Source organism: Thalassophryne amazonica, chromosome 18 (genome assembly GCF_902500255.1).
Source record: "Thalassophryne amazonica chromosome 18, fThaAma1.1, whole genome shotgun sequence".
Lineage (NCBI taxonomy): Eukaryota > Metazoa > Chordata > Actinopteri > Batrachoidiformes > Batrachoididae > Thalassophryne > Thalassophryne amazonica.
Genome location: NC_047120.1, coordinates 68459637 through 68482470, shown reverse-complemented (window position 1 = coordinate 68482470; position 22834 = coordinate 68459637). Strand labels below are relative to the sequence as shown.

General features: G+C 42.0%; 1 protein-coding gene across 5 annotated transcripts in view; it reads left to right on the top strand.

Moving 5' to 3' along the window:
• Window positions 1–22834, top strand: part of myocd (myocardin) — a 72739-nt gene that overhangs the window by 35614 nt on the left and 14291 nt on the right. For all 5 annotated transcript variants that reach the window (XM_034194045.1, XM_034194044.1, XM_034194046.1 and 2 more), the window contains one exon: window positions 10743–10927. In XM_034194045.1, coding sequence (XP_034049936.1) covers window positions 10743–10927 — 185 coding nt within the window. The remainder of the gene's footprint in view (window positions 1–10742; window positions 10928–22834) is intronic.

Here is a 22834-nt window from a genome sequence, read left to right as displayed (position 1 = left end):
GTTGACATGTAGCTGTTTTTGTTTGAGTCCAGTTAGGAGCCGTATCAGCGTCCCAGCCTGCCTGATCTCCATGGGTGCCGCTCCCTGTCCTCCTGTACGTGCACCCCGCCAAAATTTGGCTCACTCATCCTGGTTTTCACCCCTCCCCCCATACCAAGTGGCACATTCATTAATTCAAAGAGCAGATATTGGTCAGTGTGAGTTGGTTTTCTGTAAACCCCTGTCTGGAGCTGCCTGTTCTCTCCAATCGTAACATCACAGTCCAAGAAGGCTAAACGGTTGTTTCTGGCATTCTCACATGTGAACTTGATGTTGGCGTCCACCGAGTTGATGTGTTCTGTAAAGTCTTCAACTTCCTGTTGCTTGATTTTAACCCATGTGTCATCAACATATCTGAACCAGTGACTGGGAGAGATGCCCGTGACTGGGAGAAGACAGCTTTGACGTCTTTCACGGGCATCTCTCCCAGTCACTGGTCTGGACAAAGTACAGAAGTCCCAGAGAACAAAGAGACCAGATAGACAGGAGACGGAGACAAGAAGAAGAGGAGTATCTCTAAGACTAAGCAACCTTTACACAAAAGACTATACCAGCACCGCAGAGAGGGCGCCAGTGGACCTCAGTCTGCAGTTCATCTCCACCTTAAAGACACTAACCACACATTTGAGGACAAGGAAGTTAAAATATTAGCCAGAGAGAAGAAATGGTTTGAGAGAGGGGTCAAGGAGACATTCTATGTGAAACGTTTGAAACCCAGCCTTAACCGGGGAGGGGGTCTGAGACACGCTTTATCCCCTGTCTACAATGGGGTACTCAGGTCAAAGGAGTTTTAGTCATGGTAATGAGTCATTCACGTCATCAGGAGAGTCATCAAGGGAGCCATCAAGAAAGGCATCCATCCCATCATTAGGAGTGACAGCTGCCCTGTCATTAGGAGAGTGCTAACTAGAGCACAATAGTTGCTAATTAGAGCTATTGTTTAGTCACTAGCCTATAGCAGTCTGCCTCTCAGTAGGAGGGGTCTGGTTAGGTTTAAAACTCCAGCTTTTGTTGGCTTCTGTTCATTCGTCTCTACAAGAGTAAGACAGAAGTCAGACTTCCAGAGCAAGAATTTTAGCTAAGGAAGCTTCTGCGATTTGAAGCGAAACGTCCTCGCGTCAAGCAACCCAGTCCAGTCGAAGATTCAAGCTTCTCTACCCACAGGGAGAGTTGATCAGCTCGGGTGTGCTGTTTTTCGGGCAGTGGGCAGGAGCATATGCTCACACGGACTGACACACGGTTATGGTACTTGGCGGCCAACCAGCAGCTCCATAATCATATAATTTGTGGGCAGTCTGATTCTTTTAGGCCTAGTGTCCATATTTTCCCACCAGGAATCGGGAAGCAAACAGCATCCGAAGCTCGAAAAGGGGCAGAGCTGAAGCTGGCAGTGACGTTACCACTGGTGACAGGATGGAATATTTTGCCGTGCTGAAATATGGGATAATGGATCGGGTATAGATATGCAGCTGTGTTTGATACAAATCTAATGCTGTCAGCTTGTAGCAGGGTTCCTGGGATGTTGCAGATGGCCCAGTTAAGTTGTCGCGAGCTTGCCAATGACCTGGTTTGGTTCCTGATGAGTTCTACCAGGGTCGAAATCTTGAACAGTCCAAAATGTTGTTCCTGATTATCCCAGTGGTCCCAACACTCCAGATGGTGGGCTGCGTTCTCCAGGATGACCATGTATGCTTGCAGATGGATTGCAGCAGGGTTGGTGATAATCCTGTGAGTTTTCCATTTTGCAATTTATTTTTCTATCGGGATCCTAACAACAACCCAACAGGATGAGTGGAGGGGGTTAAACGGCTCGTTAGGAGACCGGGGAGGCGTTCGTCTGTCCACCTTAAATCCGAACTGCTCCTCTCACGCAAACATGGATGGACATCCTGATGGAGATGGGTGGGGGAGGGGGGGGCATGAGCAGAAGTGAATTAAGTTTTATAGTCCTGTGGCCACACGAGTGGAGTGTGGGGTTGTGAGCCTGCAGACTCTGGTGCTCAGTCCTGGATTTAGACTGTGACGGACCCTTTTCAAACACGCAAACAGGCCCTGTGCCTGTGTGCGTGGGCGTGCACGTGGCTCAGTTCCTCTCTGTCGTACAGAAAAATAACGCCTGTGCAGCTCGTCTGTGTTCAGTCTGAACATAGACCGAGATATCAGCATCAAATCAGAGAAAATCAACACTGGTGCTTCTATTTGTTTTTGTTTATTCACATTTATGCTTATATAAAAAAAAGGATTTATTTAAAAAAAAAAAAATCACAGTGCCGGCACGATGCACTTTTCATTTTGTGCTTGGTGATGATTGGACTTTATTGTGGCTCAGACATGATGAATCGTCTTTTAAATCGAGGTGTTATTTGAAATGTTGACTGCAGTCTGAAGTGTTTGGGCAGCTCAGCTCCAGCCGCTGTTTGACTTGCGCGTCCACGTTTTACACACTCAGTTGATTTGTCGTCGTGCGAAGCGTCAGTCCGTCCCGCTGCACCACTCTGACCTCACTGTTTGTCTTCTAATCCCCAACACCCTCCTCATTCCCTCCTTATCATCCTTTCCAGCAAACGGTGTATTTTTTTCCCTTTAAGTCTGTTTTTGTACCGGTTTGATGTTTGCCCCGTTGATATTTTTTTCCTTCCAGTAAACACGTTGCGTAAAGCGGCGGCGGGGCTGCAGCCGGACGGTTTACATGGCCTCTGCAGCAGGAGATAAACAGCAGCTGTATTTTGGTCCCACCCTCTTTCTTCAGAAGTGTGTTTGCTGCGTGCGTTTGCAGACATGTTTACGTGTGTAAACTCACATGTGGATTTGTCACTGCGTGGGCGCACCTGTGTGTTTGTGTGAGCGGCTTCGTGAGCCACCTACACGGCTGTGTGACGAGAGCAGGCTGCTGTCCCTCCTGCAGCATTGACCCCTCACCTTAAAGCTCCACATCCCGTTATGCAACAATCCAACAACTCTTTCATCCTCCGTCCAATAACTTTGAAGCTTTGTGACTTGCTGTAACTTTTAAACCGACCACGTGGAAAGTGGAAGGGTTCCTGTCACCTCAGTCTCCCGGTGACATCAAGTTGACTCCAACGCTGGTCTTGAAACAACACGCACTGAACCGTATGGAGGAGTTTTCACAAACGATGCATGTATATTTGTGACATGTGACTATAGTTGAGGATCGGAGAGTAAATGGAGAGCCTCACCCATTATTGGGTGTTTGTGATGGATGCATTTTGGTTTTTGTTTTTCTGTATCGTGTTTGGATTTGAGGTAACGAAGACAACTGCCGCCACTGTCACCTGACAGTTTGCAAATGATTTTCTGCTCACTGTCTGATTCTTAAATCTGAACCATGTCCAGAAAATGGATGTTCTACTGGTCTTTCATCTTCTGCTCCCCCTTTTTTTTCTTCATTCTAAATTGAAGCAGTGTTATCTCTGATATCTTCCAGATGATTGGCTGATGCAGGTTGATGATGTCGAAGGCCACTGTACCTGTTCGCTTGTATAGTCAAAATCCAGACCGTAGAGCAAACTTGCACTGACAGTGGCTGCATACTGTTGATGTAGTCCAGCTTAGTCTTTTCTGAGGACCCAGGAGACTCCACAGAAGAGTATTGTTTGCGTTGTGAAGAAACATCAGCTATGATCAAAGGATCCTCCAAAGAGATCTAGGACCAAAGACATCCAGTTGTTGCTCAGGTCACTGGTTACTGTCCAAGTCTCACAACTGTACAGTGAGACAGGAAGCACCAGGACACTAAACACTTTGACCTTCATTTTGCTGCAAAGGGATCAACATCTCCAAACCCCTCTGACAGGAGACCTCTTAACTCCATGAGCTCTAAAGGATGAGGACCCAGAGCCACAAAGGTCACTGCCTGAATGTCTCTACAAGTTCAACACTTTCACCACATGCAGACACACTTCTGATGGACAAGTCCAGGAAGTCACAGAAAGCCTGGATCTTAGTCTGGATCCAGGACCATCACAAACCAAAGACTCAGCCATCAGAACTTACAAGAATTTAAGAAATGATATAAGGAAAACAATGATTTTTTTTTTATCTTTACGTGATTGTTGTGTATGTATGTACGAGGGCTGTCAATAAAGTAACGGTCCTTTTTATTTTTTTCAAAAACTATATGGATTTCATTCATATGTTTTTATGTCAGACATGCTTGAACCCTCGTGCGCATGCGTGAGTTTTTCCACGCCTGTCGGTGACGTCATTCGCCTGTGAGCACTCCTTGTGGGAGGAGTCATCCAGCCCCTCGTCGGAATTCCTTTGTCTGAGAAGTTGCTGAGAGACTGGCGCGTTGTTTGATCAAAATTTTTTCTAAACCTGTGAGACACATCGAAGTGGACATGGTTCGAAAAATTAAGCTGGTTTTCAGTGAAAATTTTAACGGCTGATGAGAGATTTTGAGGTGATACTGTCGCTTTAAGGACTTTTCACGGTGCGAGACGTCGTGCAGCGCTCTCAGGCGGCGTCATCAGCCTGTTCAAGCTGAAAACCTCCACATTTCAGGCTCTGTTGATCCAGTACGTCGTGAGAGAACAGAGAAGTTTCAGAAGAAGTCGGTTTCAGCATTTTATCCGGATATTCCACTGTTAAAGGAGATTTTTTTAATGAAAGACGTGCGGACGGGTCCGCGCGTCGGGACGCAGCCGACGCGGTGCGGCGGCACAGGAAAAACACCTCTGTTGAAAGCCTTAAGGACAAGTTGGAACATGTCCTGCCTGTTAAACAATTTCTCATATACTCACTCCACTGAAAGCCATCAAAAGCCGCCTGGATTTTACAAATGGTTATCAACACGGAGGTGTTTTTCCTGTGCCGCCGCACCGTGTCGGCTGCGTCCCGACGCGCGGATCCGTCCGCACGTCTTTCATTAAAAAAATCTCCTTTAACAGTGGAATATCCGGATAAAATGCTGAAACCGACTTCTTCTGAAACTTCTCTGTTCTCTCACGACGTCCTGGATCAATAGAGCCTGAAATGTGGAGGTTTTCAGCTTGAACAGGCTGATGACGCCGCCTGAGAGCGCTGCACGACGTCTCGCACCGTGAAAAGTCCTTAAAGCGACAGTATCACCTCAAAATCTCTCATCAGCCGTTAAAATTTTCACTGAAAACCAGCTTAATTTTTCGAACCGTGTCCACTTCGATGTGTCTCACAGGTTTAGAAAAAATTTTGATCAAACAACGCGCCAGTCTCTCAGCAACTTCTCAGACAAAGGAATTCCGACGAGGGGCTGGACGACTCCTCCCACAAGGAGTGCTCACAGGCGAATGACGTCACCGACAGGCGTGGAAAAACTCACGCATGCGCACGAGGGTTCAAGCATGTCTGAAGTAAAAACATATGAATGAAATCCATATAGTTTTTGAAAAAAATAAAAAGGACCGTTACTTTATTGACAGCCCTCGTATGTACAATGAGGAAAATAAGTATTTGAACACCCTGCGGTTTTGCAAGTTCTCCCACTTAGAAATCATTGAGGGGTCTGACATTTTCATCTTAGGTGCATGTTCACTGTGAGAGACATAATCTAAAAAAATAAAAAATAAAATCCGGAAATCACAATGTATGATTTTTTAATAATTTATTTGTATCTTACTGCTGCAAATAAGTATTTCATCACCTACCAACCAGCAAGAATTCTGTCTCTCACAGACCTGTTAATTTTTCTTTAAGAAGCCCTCTTATTCTGCACTCTTTACCTGTATTAACTGCACCTGTTTGAACTTGTTACCTGTATAAAAGACACCTGTTCACACACTCAATCAACCACACTCCAACCTGTCCACCATAGCCAAGACCAAAGAGCTGTCTAAGGACACCAGGGACAAAACTGTAGACCTGCACAAGGCTGGGATGGACTACAGGACAACAGGCAAGCAGCTTGGTAGAAGACAACTGTTATGATTATTTATTAGAAAGTGGAAGAAACACAAGATGACTGTCAATCTCCCTCAGTCTCGGATTCCATGCAAGATCTTACTTTGTGGGGTAAGGATGATTCTGAGAAAGCTCAGAACTACACAGGAGGACCTGGTCAATGACCTGAAGAGAGCTGGGACCACAGTCACAAAGATTACATTAGTAACACATGATGCTGTCATGGTTTAAAATCCTGCAGGGCAGCAAGGTCCCCCTGCTCAAGCCAGCACATGTCCAGGCCCATTTGAAGTTCACCAGTGACCATCTGGATGATCCAGAGGAGGCATGGGAGAAGGTCATGTGGTCAGATGAGACCAGAATAGAGCTTTTTGGAATCAACTCCACTTACCATGTTTAGAGGATGAGAACAACCCCAAGAAAACCATCCCGACCGTGAAGCATGGGGTGGAATCATCATACTCTGGGGGTGCTCTTCTGCAAAGGGGACAGGACGACTGCACCGTGTTGAAGGGAGGATGGATGGGGTCATGTATTGCGAGATTTTGGCAAACAGCCTCCTTCCCTCAGTAAGAGCATTGAAGATGGGTCATGGCTGGGTCTTCCAGCATGACAATGACCCCAAACACACAGCCAGGGCAACTAAGGAGGGCTCCATAAGAAGCATTTCAAGGTCCTGGAGTGGCCTGGCCAGTCTCCAGACCTGAACTCAATAGAAAATCTTTGGAGGGAGCTGAAACTCCAAACCTGAAAGATTTGGAGAAGATCTGTATGGAGGAGTGGACCAAAATCCCTGCTACAGTGTGTGAAAACCTGGTGAAAAACTACAGGAAACATTTGACCTCTGTAATTGCAAACAAAGGCTACTGTACCAAATATTAACATTGATTTTCACAGGTGTTCAAATACTTATTTGCAGAAGTAACATACAAATAAATTATTAAAAAATCATACATTATGATTTCTGGATTTGTTTTTTTTATTATTATGTCTCTCACAGTGGACATGCACCTAAGATGAAAATTTCAGACCCCTCCATGATTTATAAGTGGGAGAACTTGCAAAATCGCAGGGTGTTCAAATACTTATTTTCCTCACTATATATGCGTGTGTGTGTGTGTGTGTGTGTGTGTGTATATGTGTATATATCAGAGGCAGTTTCTCTCAGAATCTCAAAAATTAAATGGTCAAATATGTACAGGTTATCATTTCATTGACTACAAATGCATTAGAGCACGTTCATCTTGAAGACAAGTTCGTTCAGAATCAGCTGCTTATCACAAATCGATTGACTCTATTTTGTTAACTTCTCATAAATTTTCTAGGTTGGGACTCCGGCAAAGGCAGTCACATCTCCTCTTCTCTCCTCTCTTTCTGTGTGTTTCTATCTCTGCCCCAACCTTCAAAAGTTCCAACTTCACCAGACTGTGAATTATTCAAACTAGTATATTTGGAATAATCATGGAATTGATCAGCTGGTCTCTCAACGCTATTGACACCATCTTTTCAACAAGGAAATCAGGGCTGGGGGATCCTGTGTGCCCAAATGGAACCTATCCTGTGGGCTATGTTCTTGATGCCTGGGAGAAGTGGCACGTCACGTGCTTGGCACCACTCTCCATGGAAGAAGTTGAGGATTTATTCTTATTTGCTTTTATGGCAGGAGGGCTTTTGCTGCTTAGATTAGGTTCTGCCCTGACCTACCGGAAAATTGGCAAGATGGCTGCTACCAAAACCACAACCCCACACCTGTCCGTCATGATTAATGAGGTGGGCAAGGCGGTACAATCTCAGACTGTGTTACCTCTTGAACTTAAATGCAAATTGGAAATAATCTCGGAGCAAATGTTCACAATTGGATCTGGACAGTTAAAGAGAGGCCGTCTGGGAACTCTGCGCTTCTCTGCCTAACCCAAACATGGCAGCCTTATCAGCTACCGAAGGTTAAAATGGCCCGTTTGTTTTCCTTCAGAGGGATTTCAATGGCCTTGGTGATGCACCTGGCTCCTTTTCATTTGCTCTCCCCTACAGTCTGTGGTCGTCAAGGCCACTCCAGAAACTACGCATACACGGACAGAGACTGATATGAACTCATCTACACACATGACCCCGGCCCCCACTCTGCCACTCCTCCCGAGATCGGCTGCGCTGTGGAAATGCTGCTGCAGCCACCACACACTCATTGCCTCAATTCAGATGATGGACTGTTTTAAAGTTTAGCGTACATTAATAATATACTTGTTAAAGTAAGTCCCTTCGGCTGCTCCCTTGTTTTTACTCGGGGTCGCCACAGCAGATCCAAGGTGGACCTGCATGTTGATTCTGGCACAAGTTTTATGCCGGATACCCTCACTGACGCAATTCCACATTACATGGAGAAATGTGGTAGGGGTGGGATTTGAACCAGGAACCTTCCACACTGAAACCAAGTACACTAACCAGTTGGTAACACACACACACACACACACACGTCCTGATGGAACTCTGCACTGTTGCCTGGTTCTTGTTCCTGAGCACTGCTGTTGTGGGAGGACGGTTCTGTGGACTGAGCTCTTGTGTGCTGAACAGAACAGTTCTGGTGACATGATTGAAAGCAGGTTGTGTTCCTGCCGGTCACGTGTTCAGGTCTCAGTGCCCCCCCCCTCCCCCCCCCCACACACACACACTGAGCTGTAGCTGCCATTTCCTCGTCCAATCACAGCTCTGCTGCCTGTCAGAGCAGCCACTGGAGCGTGCGTGTGTGTGCGTGCACAGAGGTGGCGTAGGTCGTAACACCTCTGGGCTGAGTGTTGAACGAGGTGTCAGTGACACGCTGGCAGATAACGGGATGCTTTCACACTGTGATGTCACAGTTTTCTTGTGACTGAGCCGCCGTGGAAATAACTGAAAGTCTGAAAAATGTTTTCTTCCCCTCCCAACAAGAAAACTTTGTTATTCCTGTGTTGTTGTTGTTGTTTGTGGAATAATCAAGAGGAAGACCTAGTTTAGTTTTGGTGTGAAATTCCATCCAGATGTGGATTTTGGATCTTTTTCCTTCATATAGTGAGAGGGGACATGTTTGATCCTTTGGATCAGTTTCTCAGAAATGTCACCTCGGTGAACTTGTCAGAAGAACTCGTTGATCAGGACCATATTGTCCTGCACCAGCTGAATAGCCAGAAGAGAGAGAGAGATCATGTGTGTCCGTCCATCAGTCAGACTTTCTTATCACCAGGTATTGATCAGGTTTCAATATGTTGAAAAGACATTAACGTGTCTTAATGTGTCTTAATGTTCAGTTTGTATTGCACACAGATGGTACAAAGAAGGTGAACCTGAAGACGTTTGTAAAGTTCAGAACTGTATATAGAATATTCTGTTCATCTTTTTTCTCTCTAACATTCCAGTTTATGTTGTGAAAATAAATGTCATGTCCGTGAGAAATTTGGTGTCTTTAGCTCGTTTTAAGAAGATATGTTGGTATTTTGTAAAAATGTCCGTTTCTTTTGTTAATAACACGATAAGGTGCTGTGTTGTTACAACACAAGAACTTACTCGTGTCTGGCGACACCTGGTGGTGACATAGAAATCAGTGAATTGAAGGTGTCTTTTGCACAACAACAAAAAAAGTAATTTTAGAGAAGGTCACGCTGCTGTGACTGAAAATTTTACAGATTGTCACCCTGTAAGATGAGGAAGATCTGTACCTGGAGTTTATCATTTTTTAACATCAGACCCAAAGCCCTAAATTTAACGTCTGAGAGAACATCAGATAAGCCTCTATGACGTTCTGACGGGACATTTTAATAATACAAAATGATGTTACTATGACAGGAAAAGTATCTCACTACAACAATAATAAAAATAACAACTACACCAATAATAATAATAATAATGGCAATAATACAAATAACAGTAATGAAGACGATAATGATGATAATAATGATAATAATGAGGGCAACACCACCACCAATAATAATAATAATGACAATAATAATAATAATGGCAATAATACAAATAACAGTAATAAAGACGATAATGATGATAATAATGATAATAATGAGGACAACAACAACACCAATAATAATAATAATAATGACGATAATAATAATGGCAATAATACAAATGACAGTAATGAAGACGATAATGATGATAATAATGATAATAATGAGGACAACAACAACACCACCAATAATAATAATAATAATGACAATAAAAATAATAATGGCAATAATACAAATAACAGTAATGAAGATGATAATGATGATAATAATGACAATAATAATAATAATAATAATAATAATGGCAATAATACAAATAACAGTAATGAAGACAATAATGATGATAATAATAATGACAATAATGGCAATAATACAAATAACAGTAATGAAGACGATGATGATAATAATAATGACAATAATACAAATAACAGTAATGAAGACGATAATGATGACAATAATAATGACAATAATACAAATAACAGTAATGAAGACGATAATGATGACAATAATAATGACAATAATAATAATAATGTCAATAATACAAATTACAGTAATGAAGATGATAATGACGATAATAATAATGACAATAATACAAATAACAGTAATGAAGACGATAATGATGACAATAATAATGACAATAATAATAATAATGGCAATAACACAAATAACAGTAATGAAGACGATAATGATAATAATGAGGACAACAACAATATCAACAATAATAATCCATGCTGATTCAAACCGATTTGTTGTTTTCCTTAAAACTAAATACTTAGCAGTTGGCTGACCTTTGCCCTCCATATGAATATTATTTTATTCTTGCAGTCAATCATGGCAAGTTCCCGAAGCAGGAGGACTCGTACACGTTTGAGGAGGATAGCAGCAGCGACGGTTTGTCTCCGGAGCAGCACCACAGTGAAGAGTCACAGGGCTCGGCCTGTCCGTCATCAGAGGCCGTCGGCAGCACAGCCTCGTCTTCCTCCTCGCCGGCCCTCACCAGCCCGCGACAGGTAATGTTTGCTTTTTCCTCCTGTGCATGCAGAGTGTGTGTGTGTGTGTGCGTGTGTGTGTGTGTGCGTGTGTGTGTGTGTGTGAGAACATATGTTTTCACAGTATGGAATCCAATAATTTAGGGGGGGGGTCCCTTTTCTGTCAACATTAGTTTCAGAAGGTGTGGAAACTGTCAAAGGAAACCTCGAGATGTTTCCTCTAAAGCAGCTGCTCTTCTTAGATTTTAAGACTGAGGACGTCACTTGGATGTGAGGTGATTCGATTTGAAGAGTGAACAAGAAGTCCAGTTGCTTTAAAGTCAAATTCTAAAAACATCAAAGTGGAAAATAAAAAAAGTCAATTTTTACAATGTCAGACTTTCTTGTTGCTACTGATTAAAGAGTGCTCCTGGACAAACTGATATGTTTCAGCATACAAATAATGAATGTTTATGAGTTCAGTGGTACGAATATTTCATGAGGTGAAAGCTGCAACAAACCATTCAACGAGGCAAAGCCGAGTTGAATGGTTTGTTGCAGCTTTCACCGAATAAAATATTCGTTCCATTGAAAGAATGTAAAAACATTCATTATTTGGTTTATATAATGGCTAAAATAGATCATTGTCATTTGATATTTTCTTAATTTATAAACAACAGAAAAGGGACTTACATTTTGGTGTTTCACTGTGACGTGTCATCCAGTGATGCTGTGCACTGACTGCTGTACTTCCTCAGTCCAGCCAAAAATCACATCAGCGTTTCATGTGAACAGGTCTTCATGTATCCAGACGGCTTACAGCGGAGTGGATTTTGTTTTTGTGTGTGTGTGTGTGTGTGTGTGTGTGTGTGTGTGTAGCAGTGTCAGTTAGCTGAATCAAATCATCGTGTTGTTGTCCCCTGCGCACACGCAACCAGCTCGGTCGACTGTGTACGTCCTCAGTGCAGTGAAAAAAAAATCACATCAGAAATGAGTCCAGCTTTTCATTCTGATTTCCTGCTAACAGCCTCCAGACAGCACAGCAGATTTGTGTGTGTGTGCGTGTTGTGTGTGCACGATCACGTGTGCAATCACGTATGCACGCACATGTGCGTGCGCAATCACATGTGCGCGTGTGCACAAGAACGTGTGCGTGCGCATGTGCAATCACGTGTGCGCATGTGCATGAGGATGTGTGCGTGTGTGTGTGCAGAGTGCAATGGTAGCAAAGGTATGGAACCAAATTTGCACTCTAAATGGAACCAAGCCGCACTCTAAATGTAATGCAACACAAATGGGATGAATTAATCCATGTCATGTGACATACAAAGCACCAATCAAATGACAAGGATCCACTCAGCCGTTATATAATTTGGACTATGGACTTAATAGTCACATAAAGGTGTCATATAGTTTAAAAAACCTCATAAATCAATGTTTGTGGTGAAATACGTTTGTGGTTTCATGTTAAATAACCTCCAAATCCCACACTTCCATGAGTAAAGATGTAAATGTAATTCAGTTCTAAGTAGACTTTGGGGCTGGAACGGCTTCTTTTACACTTATGTGACATATGTAACAGAAGTCCATATAGGGACTACTGATTAATCTGTTAGACGTAAGATCTTAAGGGCAGTGTGATGGCCCCACAGGTGCTGGCATGAGACTGCCGATGGCCCATTATTGTCTTGCTAGCTGGCAGTGGTGGGCATAGTTCCGCTAATCTGCTAATTAGTGAAGATGAATTTTTCATTAGTGGATTAGTTTTTCAAATAACTTTGAAGACCATCAGCGTATTAATTAGCTTCCACTAAATTCACTTCTGCTACTTTTCAGTCCGCTAACATTTCTTTGCTGGCATAGTTATGGCCGAACAGTCAAAAACATTTGTAAACTCTAAAGTCAAACATTAATTCCTCTCTGTTGCGTGTTTTGCAACAGCCAGGCTGCCCCAATGAACTCAGCCCTCCCCCAGTAGAAGGGAGCAGGCCAGCTGACAGCTGCCGCTGTTGCTGGAAAAACAAAATGTCATTTACTTTCAACATACAGCAGCCCAGACAGTGGCAGAAGAGGTAAATCGCAACGTCCCTTTCACTTATGGTCACAACATAACTCTTCACCAAACTAACTACATTGCTTGAACTATAAAAACACAACAAATGTAGAACACTAACAAAACTCCTAAACCAACATGTACTGCAATAAATAATAATAAAAAACAAACCCTGAACTCCCATAATGCATTGCTTGTACATGCAAACCTTTACGCTTTTCAAGTGAAAAGACACTTATTATGGAGTTAATTTGTCTCATTAATACCTGCAAATGCACAGAGGGTGATCTACAAATAGTCCTTGATTTGCACATACGTTTTGTGATCCACAAACACAAATTTGCAATTTGTAACTTGTGTGTTGGTTTTTACAAATAGATGTGAGTTTGTAAATGTCATTTTTTCCATTTCTAAAAAAAAAAGCTTTTGCAAAACTGAAAATTCTGTTTGTGAAATGTGACTCACATTGGTCGCTACTCACACTCCCATCCAGTAGATGGCAGTGTTCTATGCATTTTTAAGGGGATGGGTGATAAGAGAAGACTGATTTCCCATAATGACATTTGGCGCTTGTGTCGATTTAATGCTCAAACCTTCAGAATTAGCGCATTACTTTAAAGGGGCGATATTTTCACTTTGTAAAAATCACAGAGTTGGTTTTAATGTTGATAAACTGGCCGGAATTAGTCTGTTTATAAATGAAACCATGAGTGAAAGTGCCTTGCATTTGATCTACACTGCCACCGTCTGTAGTATTCTGTGTGACTTCTGCCATCTATTGACTCTACTCTACTGCCTCTACTGGTGGTTGGCTCACACTGCGGTATTGTATCACTTCCTGTTCCGGAGCACAGCGGTGTTTTGCTGTATCTGTTAGCTGTTTAATCTGCGCAGTAAGATTGATCTAGTTAACTAGATAATGATTTGTTTCACAGTGTAATCTTCATGTGCCTTAACTAAAGCACTCCCTCTGCTGAATCACCTCTAAATTATTTACACATTATTCATTTTGTGTGTTTTTAGGAATCCGCTAGCTTAGCGCAGCTACTAGCTCTTAGCCGGTTTAGCATGGCGGCTTCTCCTGTCTCTCCCTCACTTTTCTGCTCTGGGTGTGAAATGTTTAGTTATTCCTCGGCCTCCTTTAGCAGTAATGGTACTTGTAATAAGTGTAGCTTATTCGTATCTTTGGAGGCCAGGCTGGGCGAATTGGAGACTCGGCTCCGCACCTTGGAAAATCCTACAGCTAGCCAGGCCCCTGTAGTCGGTGCGGACCAAGGTAGCTTAGCCGCTGTTAGATCCCCTCCAGCAGATCCCGAGCAGCCGGGAAAGCAGGCCGACTGGGTGACTGTGAGGAGGAAGCGTAGTCCTAAACAGAAGCCCCGTGTACACTGCCAACCCGTTCACATCTCTAACCGTTTTTCCCCACTCGGCGACACACCCGCCAAGGAACAAACTCTGATTATTGGCGACTCTGTTGTGAGAAATGTGAAGTTAGCGACACCAGCAACCATAGTCAAATGTCTTCCGGGGGCCAGAGCAGGCGACATTGAAGGAAATTTGAAACTGCTGGCTAAGGCTAAGCGTAAATTTGGTAAGGTTGTAATTTACGTTGGCAGTAATGACACCCGGTTACGCCAATCGGAGGTCACTAAAATTAATATTGAATAGGTGTGTAACTTTGCAAAAACAATGTCGGACTCTGTAGTTTTCTCTGGGCCCCTCCCCAATCGGACCGGGAGTGACATGTTTAGCTGCATGTTCTCCCTGAATTGCTGGCTGTCTGAGTGGTGTCCAAAAAAAGAGGTGGGCTTCATAGATAATTGGTAAAGCTTCTGGGGAAAACCTGGTCTTGTTAGGAGAGACGGCATCCATCCCACTTTGGATGGAGCAGCTCTCATTTCTAGAAATCTGGCCAATTTTCTTAAATCCTGCAAACCGTGACTATCCAGGGTTGGGACCAGGAAGCAGAGTTGTAGTCTTACACACCTTTCTGCAGCTTCTCTCCCCCTGCCATCCCCTCATTACCCCATCCCCGTAGAGACGGTGCCTGCTCCCAGACCACCAATAACCAGAAAAAATCTATTTAAGCATAAAAATTCAAAAAGAAAAAATAATATAGCACCTTCAACTGCACCACAGACTAAAACAGTTAAATGTGGTCTATTAAACATTAGATCTCTCTCTTCTAAGTCCCTGTTAGTAAATGATATAATAATTGATCAACATATTGATTTATTCTGCCTTACAGGAACCTGGTTACAGCAGGATGAATATGTTAGTTTAAATGAGTCAACACCCCCGAGTCACACTAACTGCCAGAACGCGATTTGAGCAATATCTCTAAAATTAGAAAGGTCTTGTCTCAGAGTGATGCTGAAAAACTAATTCATGCATTTATTTCCTCTAGGCTGGACTATTGTAATTCATTATTATCAGGTTGTCCTAAAAGTTCCCTGAAAAGCCTTCAGTTTATTCAAAATGCTGCAGCTAGAGTACTGACGGGGACTAGAAGGAGAGAGCATATCTCACCCATATTGGCCTCTCTTCATTGGCTTCCTGTTAATTCTAGAATAGAATTTAAAATTCTTCTTCTTACTTATAAGGTTTTGAATAATCAGGTCCCATCTTATCTTAGGGACCTCATAGTACCATATCACCCCAATAGAGCGCTTCGCTCTCAGACTGCAGGCTTACTTGTAGTTCCTAGGGTTTGTAAGAGTAGAATGGGAGGCAGAGCCTTCAGCTTTCAGGCTCCTCTCCTCTGGAACCAGCTCCCAATTCGGATCAGGGAGACAGACACCCTCTCTACTTTTAAGATTAGGCTTAAAACTTTCCTTTTTGCTAAAGCTTATAGTTAGGGCTGGATCAGGTGACCCTGAACCATCCCTTAGTTATGCTGCTATAGACTTAGACTGCTGGGGGGTTCCCATGATGCACTGAGTGTTTCTTTCTCTTTTTGCTCTGTATGCACCACTCTGCATTTAATCATTAGTGATTGATCTCTGCTCCCCTCCACAGCATGTCTTTTCCTGGTTCTCTCCCTCAGCCCCAACCAGTCCCAGCAGAAGACTGCCCCTCCCTGAGCCTGGTTCTGCTGGAGGTTTCTTCCTGTTAAAAGGGAGTTTTTCCTTCCCACTGTCGCCAAGTGCTTGCTCACAGGGGGTCATTTTGACCGTTGGGGTTTTTCCGGAATTATTGTTTGGCCTTGCCTTACAATATAAAGTGCCTTGGGGCAACTGTTTGTTGTGATTTGGCGCTATATAAATAAAATTGATTTGATTTGTGTGATGTAAATGTGATGTCTGTGCAGCAGCTGACAGGGTGCTTAAAGACAAAAACACTGCCTTGTTGTTTGTTTTGGGTTTGTGATCGCTTAGCATTGAATTTACTCAGAAGCCTCTGTGGTGCTAAAAGTCAAAACTGGTTTATCAGTCATCGGCAATGTGCAGTGAGTTGTAACTTCCGCTAATTTTTTAAGAGTTTATTGGTTTAGTGTTAAAAAAAATTAACTTTTCAGTTAGCGGATTAGCGGCTATTAGTTAAAAAAAGTAGAAAAGGGGGTGTTCACAATAATAGTAGCATCTGCTGTTGATGCTACAAACTCAAAACTATTATGTTCAAACTGCTTTTTTTTAGCAATCCTGTGAATCACTAAACTAGTATTTAGTTGTATAACTACAGTTTTTCATGATTTCTTCAAATCTGCGAGGCATTAATTTTGTTGGTTTGGAACCAAGATTTTGCTGGTTTACTAGTGTGCTTGGGGTCATTGTCTTGTTGAAACACCCATTTCAAGGGCATGTCCTCTTCAGCATAAGGCAACATGACCTCTTCAAGTATTTTGACATATCCAAACTGATCCATGATACCTGGTATGTGATATATAGGCCCAACACCATAGTAGGAGAAACATGCCCATATCATGATTCAATTCAATTCAATTCAATCAATTTTTTTATATAGCGCCAAATCACAACAAACAGTTGCCCCAAGGTGCTTTATATTGTAAGGCAAGGCCATACAATAATTATGTAAAACCCCAACGGTCAAAACAACCCCCTGTGAGCAAGCACTTGGCTACAGTGGGAAGGAAAAACTCCCTTTTAACAGGAAGAAACCTCCAGCAGAACCAGGCTCAGGGAGGGGCAGTCTTCTGCTGGGACTGGTTGGGGCTGAGGGAGAGAACCAGGAAAAAGACATGCTGTGGAGGGGAGCAGAGATCGATCACTAATGATTAAATGCAGAGTGGTGCATACAGAGCAAAAAGAGAAAGAAACAGTGCATCATGGGAACCCCCCAGCAGTCTACGTCTATAGCAGCATAACTAAGGGATGGTTCAGGGTCACCTGATCCAGCCCTAACTATAAGCTTTAGCAAAAAGGAAAGTTTTAAGCCTAATCTTAAAAGTAGAGAGGGTGTCTGTCTCCCTGATCTGAATTGGGAGCTGGTTCCACAGGAGAGGAGCCTGAAAGCTGAAGGCTCTGCCTCCCATTCTACTCTTACAAACCCTAGGAACTACAAGTAAGCCTGCAGTCTGAGAGCGAAGCGCTCTATTGGGGTGATATGGTACTACGAGGTCCCTAAGATAAGATGGGACCTGATTATTCAAAACCTTATAAGTAAGAAGAAGAATTTTAAATTCTATTCTAGAATTAACAGGAAGCCAATGAAGAGAGGCCAATATGGGTGAGATATGCTCTCTCCTTCTAGTCCCCGTCAGTACTCTAGCTGCAGCATTTTGAATTAACTGAAGGCTTTTTAGGGAACTTTTAGGACAACCTGATAATAATGAATTACAATAGTCCAGCCTAGAGGAAATAAATGCATGAATTAGTTTTTCAGCATCACTCTGAGACAAGACCTTTCTGATTTTAGAGATATTGCGTAAATGCAAAAAAGCAGTCCTACATATTTGTTTAATATGCGCTTTGAATGACATATCCTGATCAAAAATGACTCCAAGATTTCTCACAGTATTACTAGAGGTCAGGGTAATGCCATCCAGAGTAAGGATCTGGTTAGACACCATGTTTCTAAGATTTGTGGGGCCAAGTACAATAACTTCAGTTTTATCTGAGTTTAAAAGCAGGAAATTAGAGGTCATCCATGTCTTTATGTCTGTAAGACAATCCTGCAGTTTAGCTAATTGGTGTGTGTCCTCTGGCTTCATGGATAGATAAAGCTGGGTATCATCTGCGTAACAATGAAAATTTAAGCAATACCGTCTAATAATACTGCCTAAGGGAAGCATGTATAAAGTGAATAAAATTGGTCCTAGCACAGAACCTTGTGGAACTCCATAATTAACTTTAGTCTGTGAAGAAGATTCCCCATTTACATGAACAAATTGTAATCTATTAGACAAATATGATTCAAACCACCGAAGCGCAGTGCCTTTAATACCTATGGCATGCTCTAATCTCTGTAATAAAATTTTATGGTCAACAGTATCAAAAGCAGCACTGAGGTCTAACAGAACAAGCACAGAGATGAGTCCACTGTCCGAGGCCATAAGAAGATCATTTGTAACCTTCACTAATGCTGTTTCTGTACTATGATGAATTCTAAAACCTGACTGAAACTCTTCAAATAGACCATTCCTCTGCAGATGATCAGTTAGCTGTTTTACAACTACCCTTTCAAGAATTTTTGAGAGAAAAGGAAGGTTGGAGATTGGCCTATAATTAGCTAAGATAGCTGGGTCAAGTGATGGCTTTTTAAGTAATGGTTTAATTACTGCCACCTTAAAAGCCTGTGGTACATAGCCAACTAACAAAGATAGATTGATCATATTTAAGATCGAAGCATTAAATAATGGTAGGGCTTCCTTGAGCAGCCTGGTAGGAATGGGGTCTAATAAACATGTTGATGGTTTGGATGAAGTAACTAATGAAAATAACTCAGAACAATCGGAGAGAAAGAGTCTAACCAAATACCGGCATCACTGAAAGCAGCCAAAGATAACGATACGTCTTTGGGATGGTTATGAGTAATTTTTTCTCTAATAGTTAAAATTTTGTTAGCAAAGAAAGTCATGAAGTCATTACTAGTTAAAGTTAATGGAATACTCAGCTCAATAGAGCTCTGACTCTTTGTCAGCCTGGCTACAGTGCTGAAAAGAAACCTGGGGTTGTTCTTATTTTCTTCAATTAGTGATGAGTAGAAAGATGTCCTAGCTTTACGGAGGGCTTTTTTATAGAGCAACAGACTCTTTTTCCAGGCTAAGTGAAGATCTTCTAAATTAGTGAGAAGCCATTTCCTCTCCAACTTACGGGTTATCTGCTTTAAGCTACGAGTTTGTGAGTTATACCACGGAGTCAGACACTTCTGATTTAAAGCTCTCTTTTTCAGAGGAGCTACAGCATCCAAAGTTGTCTTCAATGAGGATGTAAAACTATTGACGAGATACTCTATCTCCCTTACAGAGTTTAGGTAGCTACTCTGCACTGTGTTGGTATGGTATATGGCATTAGAGAACATAAAGAAGGAATCATATCCTTAAACCTAGTTACAGCGCTTTCTGAAAGACTTCTAGTGTAATGAAACTTATTCCCCACTGCTGGGTAGTCCATCAGAGTAAATGTAAATGTTATTAAGAAATGATCAGACAGAAGGGAGTTTTCAGGGAATACTGTTAAGTCTTCAATTTCCATACCATAAGTCAGAACAAGATCTAAGATATGATTAAAGTGGTGGGTGGACTCATTTACTTTTTGAGCAAAGCCAATAGAGTCTAATAATAGATTAAATGCAGTGTTGAGGCTGTCATTCTCAGCATCTGTGTGGATGTTAAAATCGCCCACTATAATTATCTTATCTGAGCTAAGCACTAAGTCAGACAAAAGGTCTGAAAATTCACAGAGAAACTCACAGTAACGACCAGGTGGACGATAGATAATAACAAATAAAACTGGTTTTTGGGACTTCCAATTTGGATGGACAAGACTAAGAGACAAGCTTTTAAATGAATTAAAGCTCTGTCTGGGTTTTTGATTAATTAATAAGCTGGAATGGAAGATTGCTGCTAATCCTCCTCGGCCCGTGCTACGAGCATTCTGACAGTTAGTGTGACTCGGGGGTGTTGACTCATTTAAACTAACATATTCATCCTGCTGTAACCAGGTTTCTGTAAGGCAGAATAAATCAATATGTTGATCAATTATTATATCATTTACTAACAGGGACTTAGAAGAGAGAGACCTAATGTTTAATAGACCACATTTAACTGTTTTAGTCTGTGGTGCAGTTGAAGGTGCTATATTATTTTTTCTTTTTGAATTTTTATGCTTAAATAGATTTTTGCTGGTTATTGGTAGTCTGGGAGCAGGCACCGTCTCTACGGGGATGGGGTAATGAGGGGATGGCAGGGGGAGAGAAGCTGCAGAGAGGTGTGTAAGACTACAACTCTGCTTCCTGGTCCCAACCCTGGATAGTCACGGTTTGGAGGATTTAAGAAAATTGGCCAGATTTCTAGAAATCAGAGCTGCTCCATCCAAAGTGGGATGGATGCCGTCTCTCCTAACAAGACCAGGTTTTCCCCAGAAGCTTTGCCAATTATCTATGAAGCCCACCTCATTTTTTTGATGCTTGCACCACCATGCTTCACTGTCTTCACTGTGAACTGTGGCTTGAATTCAGAGTTTGGGGGTTGTCTCACAAACTGTGTGTGGCCCTTGGACCCAAAAAGAACAATTTTACTCTCATCAGTCCACAAAATATTCCTCCATTTTTCTTTAGGCCAGTTGATGTGTTCTTTGGCAAATTGTAACCTCTTCTGCACGTCTTTTATTTAACAGAGGGACTTTGCAGGGGATTCTTGCAAATAAATTAGCTTCACACAGGCGTCTTCTAACTGTCACAGCACTTACAGGTAACTCCAGACTGTCTTTGATCATCCTGGAGCTGATCAGTGGGTGAGCCTTTGCCATTCTGGTTATTCTTCTATCCATTTTGATGGTTGTTTTCCGTTTTCTTCCACGCGTCTTTTTTTTTTTTTTTTTTGTCCATTTTAAAGCATTGGAGATCATTGTAGATGAACAGCCTATAATTTTTTGCACCTGCATATAAGTTTTCCCCTCTCCAATCAACTTTTTAATCAAACTACGCTGTTCTTCTGAACAATGTCTTAAACGTCCCATTTTCCTCAGGCTGTCAAAGAGAAAAGCATGTTCAACAGGTGCTGGCTTCATCCTTAAATAGGGGACACCTGATTCACACCTGTTTGTTCCTCAAAATTGACGAACTCACTGACTGAATGCCACACTACTATTATTGTGAACACCACCTTTTCTACTTTTTTTTTTTACTAATAGCCCAATTTCATAGCCTTAAGAGTGTGAATATCATGAATGCTTGGTCTTGTTGGATTTGTGAGAATCTACTGAATCTACTGGTACCTTGTTTCCCATGTAACAATAAGAAATATACTCAAAACCTGGATTAATCTTTTTAGTCACATAGCACTACTATTATTCTGAACACTGCTGTACACCCAGAAAAGCCATTAACTAAAGTGTTATTTAAGTCTTTGAAGCGGAGCTGAATTGGAGCGGGACTGTGACTGTTTGACTTTTTTACTTCTAAGTTCCTGAGTCCAGACTCACCAGTGTTGATCTTTGGTTGCTCTGTCCTCTGGTGGAGGAGGAGTGAACAGCACAGTCATTCCCAGAGTTCCCGTCCTTGCTGGCCGTTGAGACTTGAGGTGTCACATTCCTGCACGCCACTTTATCATCAACCAGCATAACTGCTTTTATTTCCTGCCTGCTTGGATTTCACACAATGACCTCATTCCAACGTCAGTAACGGCCGCGTCAGTGAAATTCGTGCCAGAGAACTGTTGTTTATAATGACTTGGACTGAAATGTTCTCATCTAATCATCGGCTCTTGCTGTCTCGTGTCACTTTAAAACTGTTTAGAGCTTTTTGGAATAGTTTGTGGAGGAGACAGAAAAACAGCCGCATTTTTTTGTGGATAATTATTCCATTTGGATTACAAACTGTCCTCCATGCTATGTCCTCCTCAGTCCAACGTCAAAAACCCAAAGTGCTGTGAGATCCGCTGAGCAACTTATTACAGGATGTTTTGAATTAATTAAAGAATTATAAAACAAGGCCAGTGCCTCGCAAATGAATTAAACACCAAGAATGTAAAAATAAATGAGACTAAACTTGTCTACATTATTCAAGGAGCTCCACCACTGTCATTAGCTTTGTCCTTTATTTCATGTTAATTTTAACAAAACTACTTTATTTAGGAATTGCACCACATCAAAAATTACAGTGTGTGGAATTTAGGGGTGTTTATTAGTGGAAATGAAATATAGCATTCATACCTTCAACAATGATTCATTGTGTGTGTGGGGCGCCATGTTGAACCACCCAAAAGGGACTTACTTACCCCACCAATCAAATTTTACAGAGCAGCCAGAATACTGAAGGAGAATAAAAGAACTGCAGCCCCAAGAGGCCTCAGTGAACTTGAAGAAAGACCTTTTATGTAAAATATGTTCTGTGCTTTCCAGTAGCATATTAAGTGCTATAGTACAATTATCATTGTAGATATACAGTTGTATGCAAAAGTTTGGGCACCCCTGATAATTTTCATGATTTTCCTTAATAAATCATTGATTGTTTGGATCAGCAATTTCAGTTAAATATATCATATAGCAGACAAACACACTGATATTTGAGAAGCGAAATGACGTTTATAGGATTTACAGAAAGTGTGCAATTTCTTATTCCAAAATGAAGCTGGCTTGTCCAAATGTGCTTTAGCATACCTCAAGCAACTCTGTTTGTGGCGTGTACGCAGAAAAGGATTCCTCACATACAGCATCATACAGCATCTCTTTGTGCAAAGTTCGCTGTATAGTTGAACAATGCACAGAGACACTGTC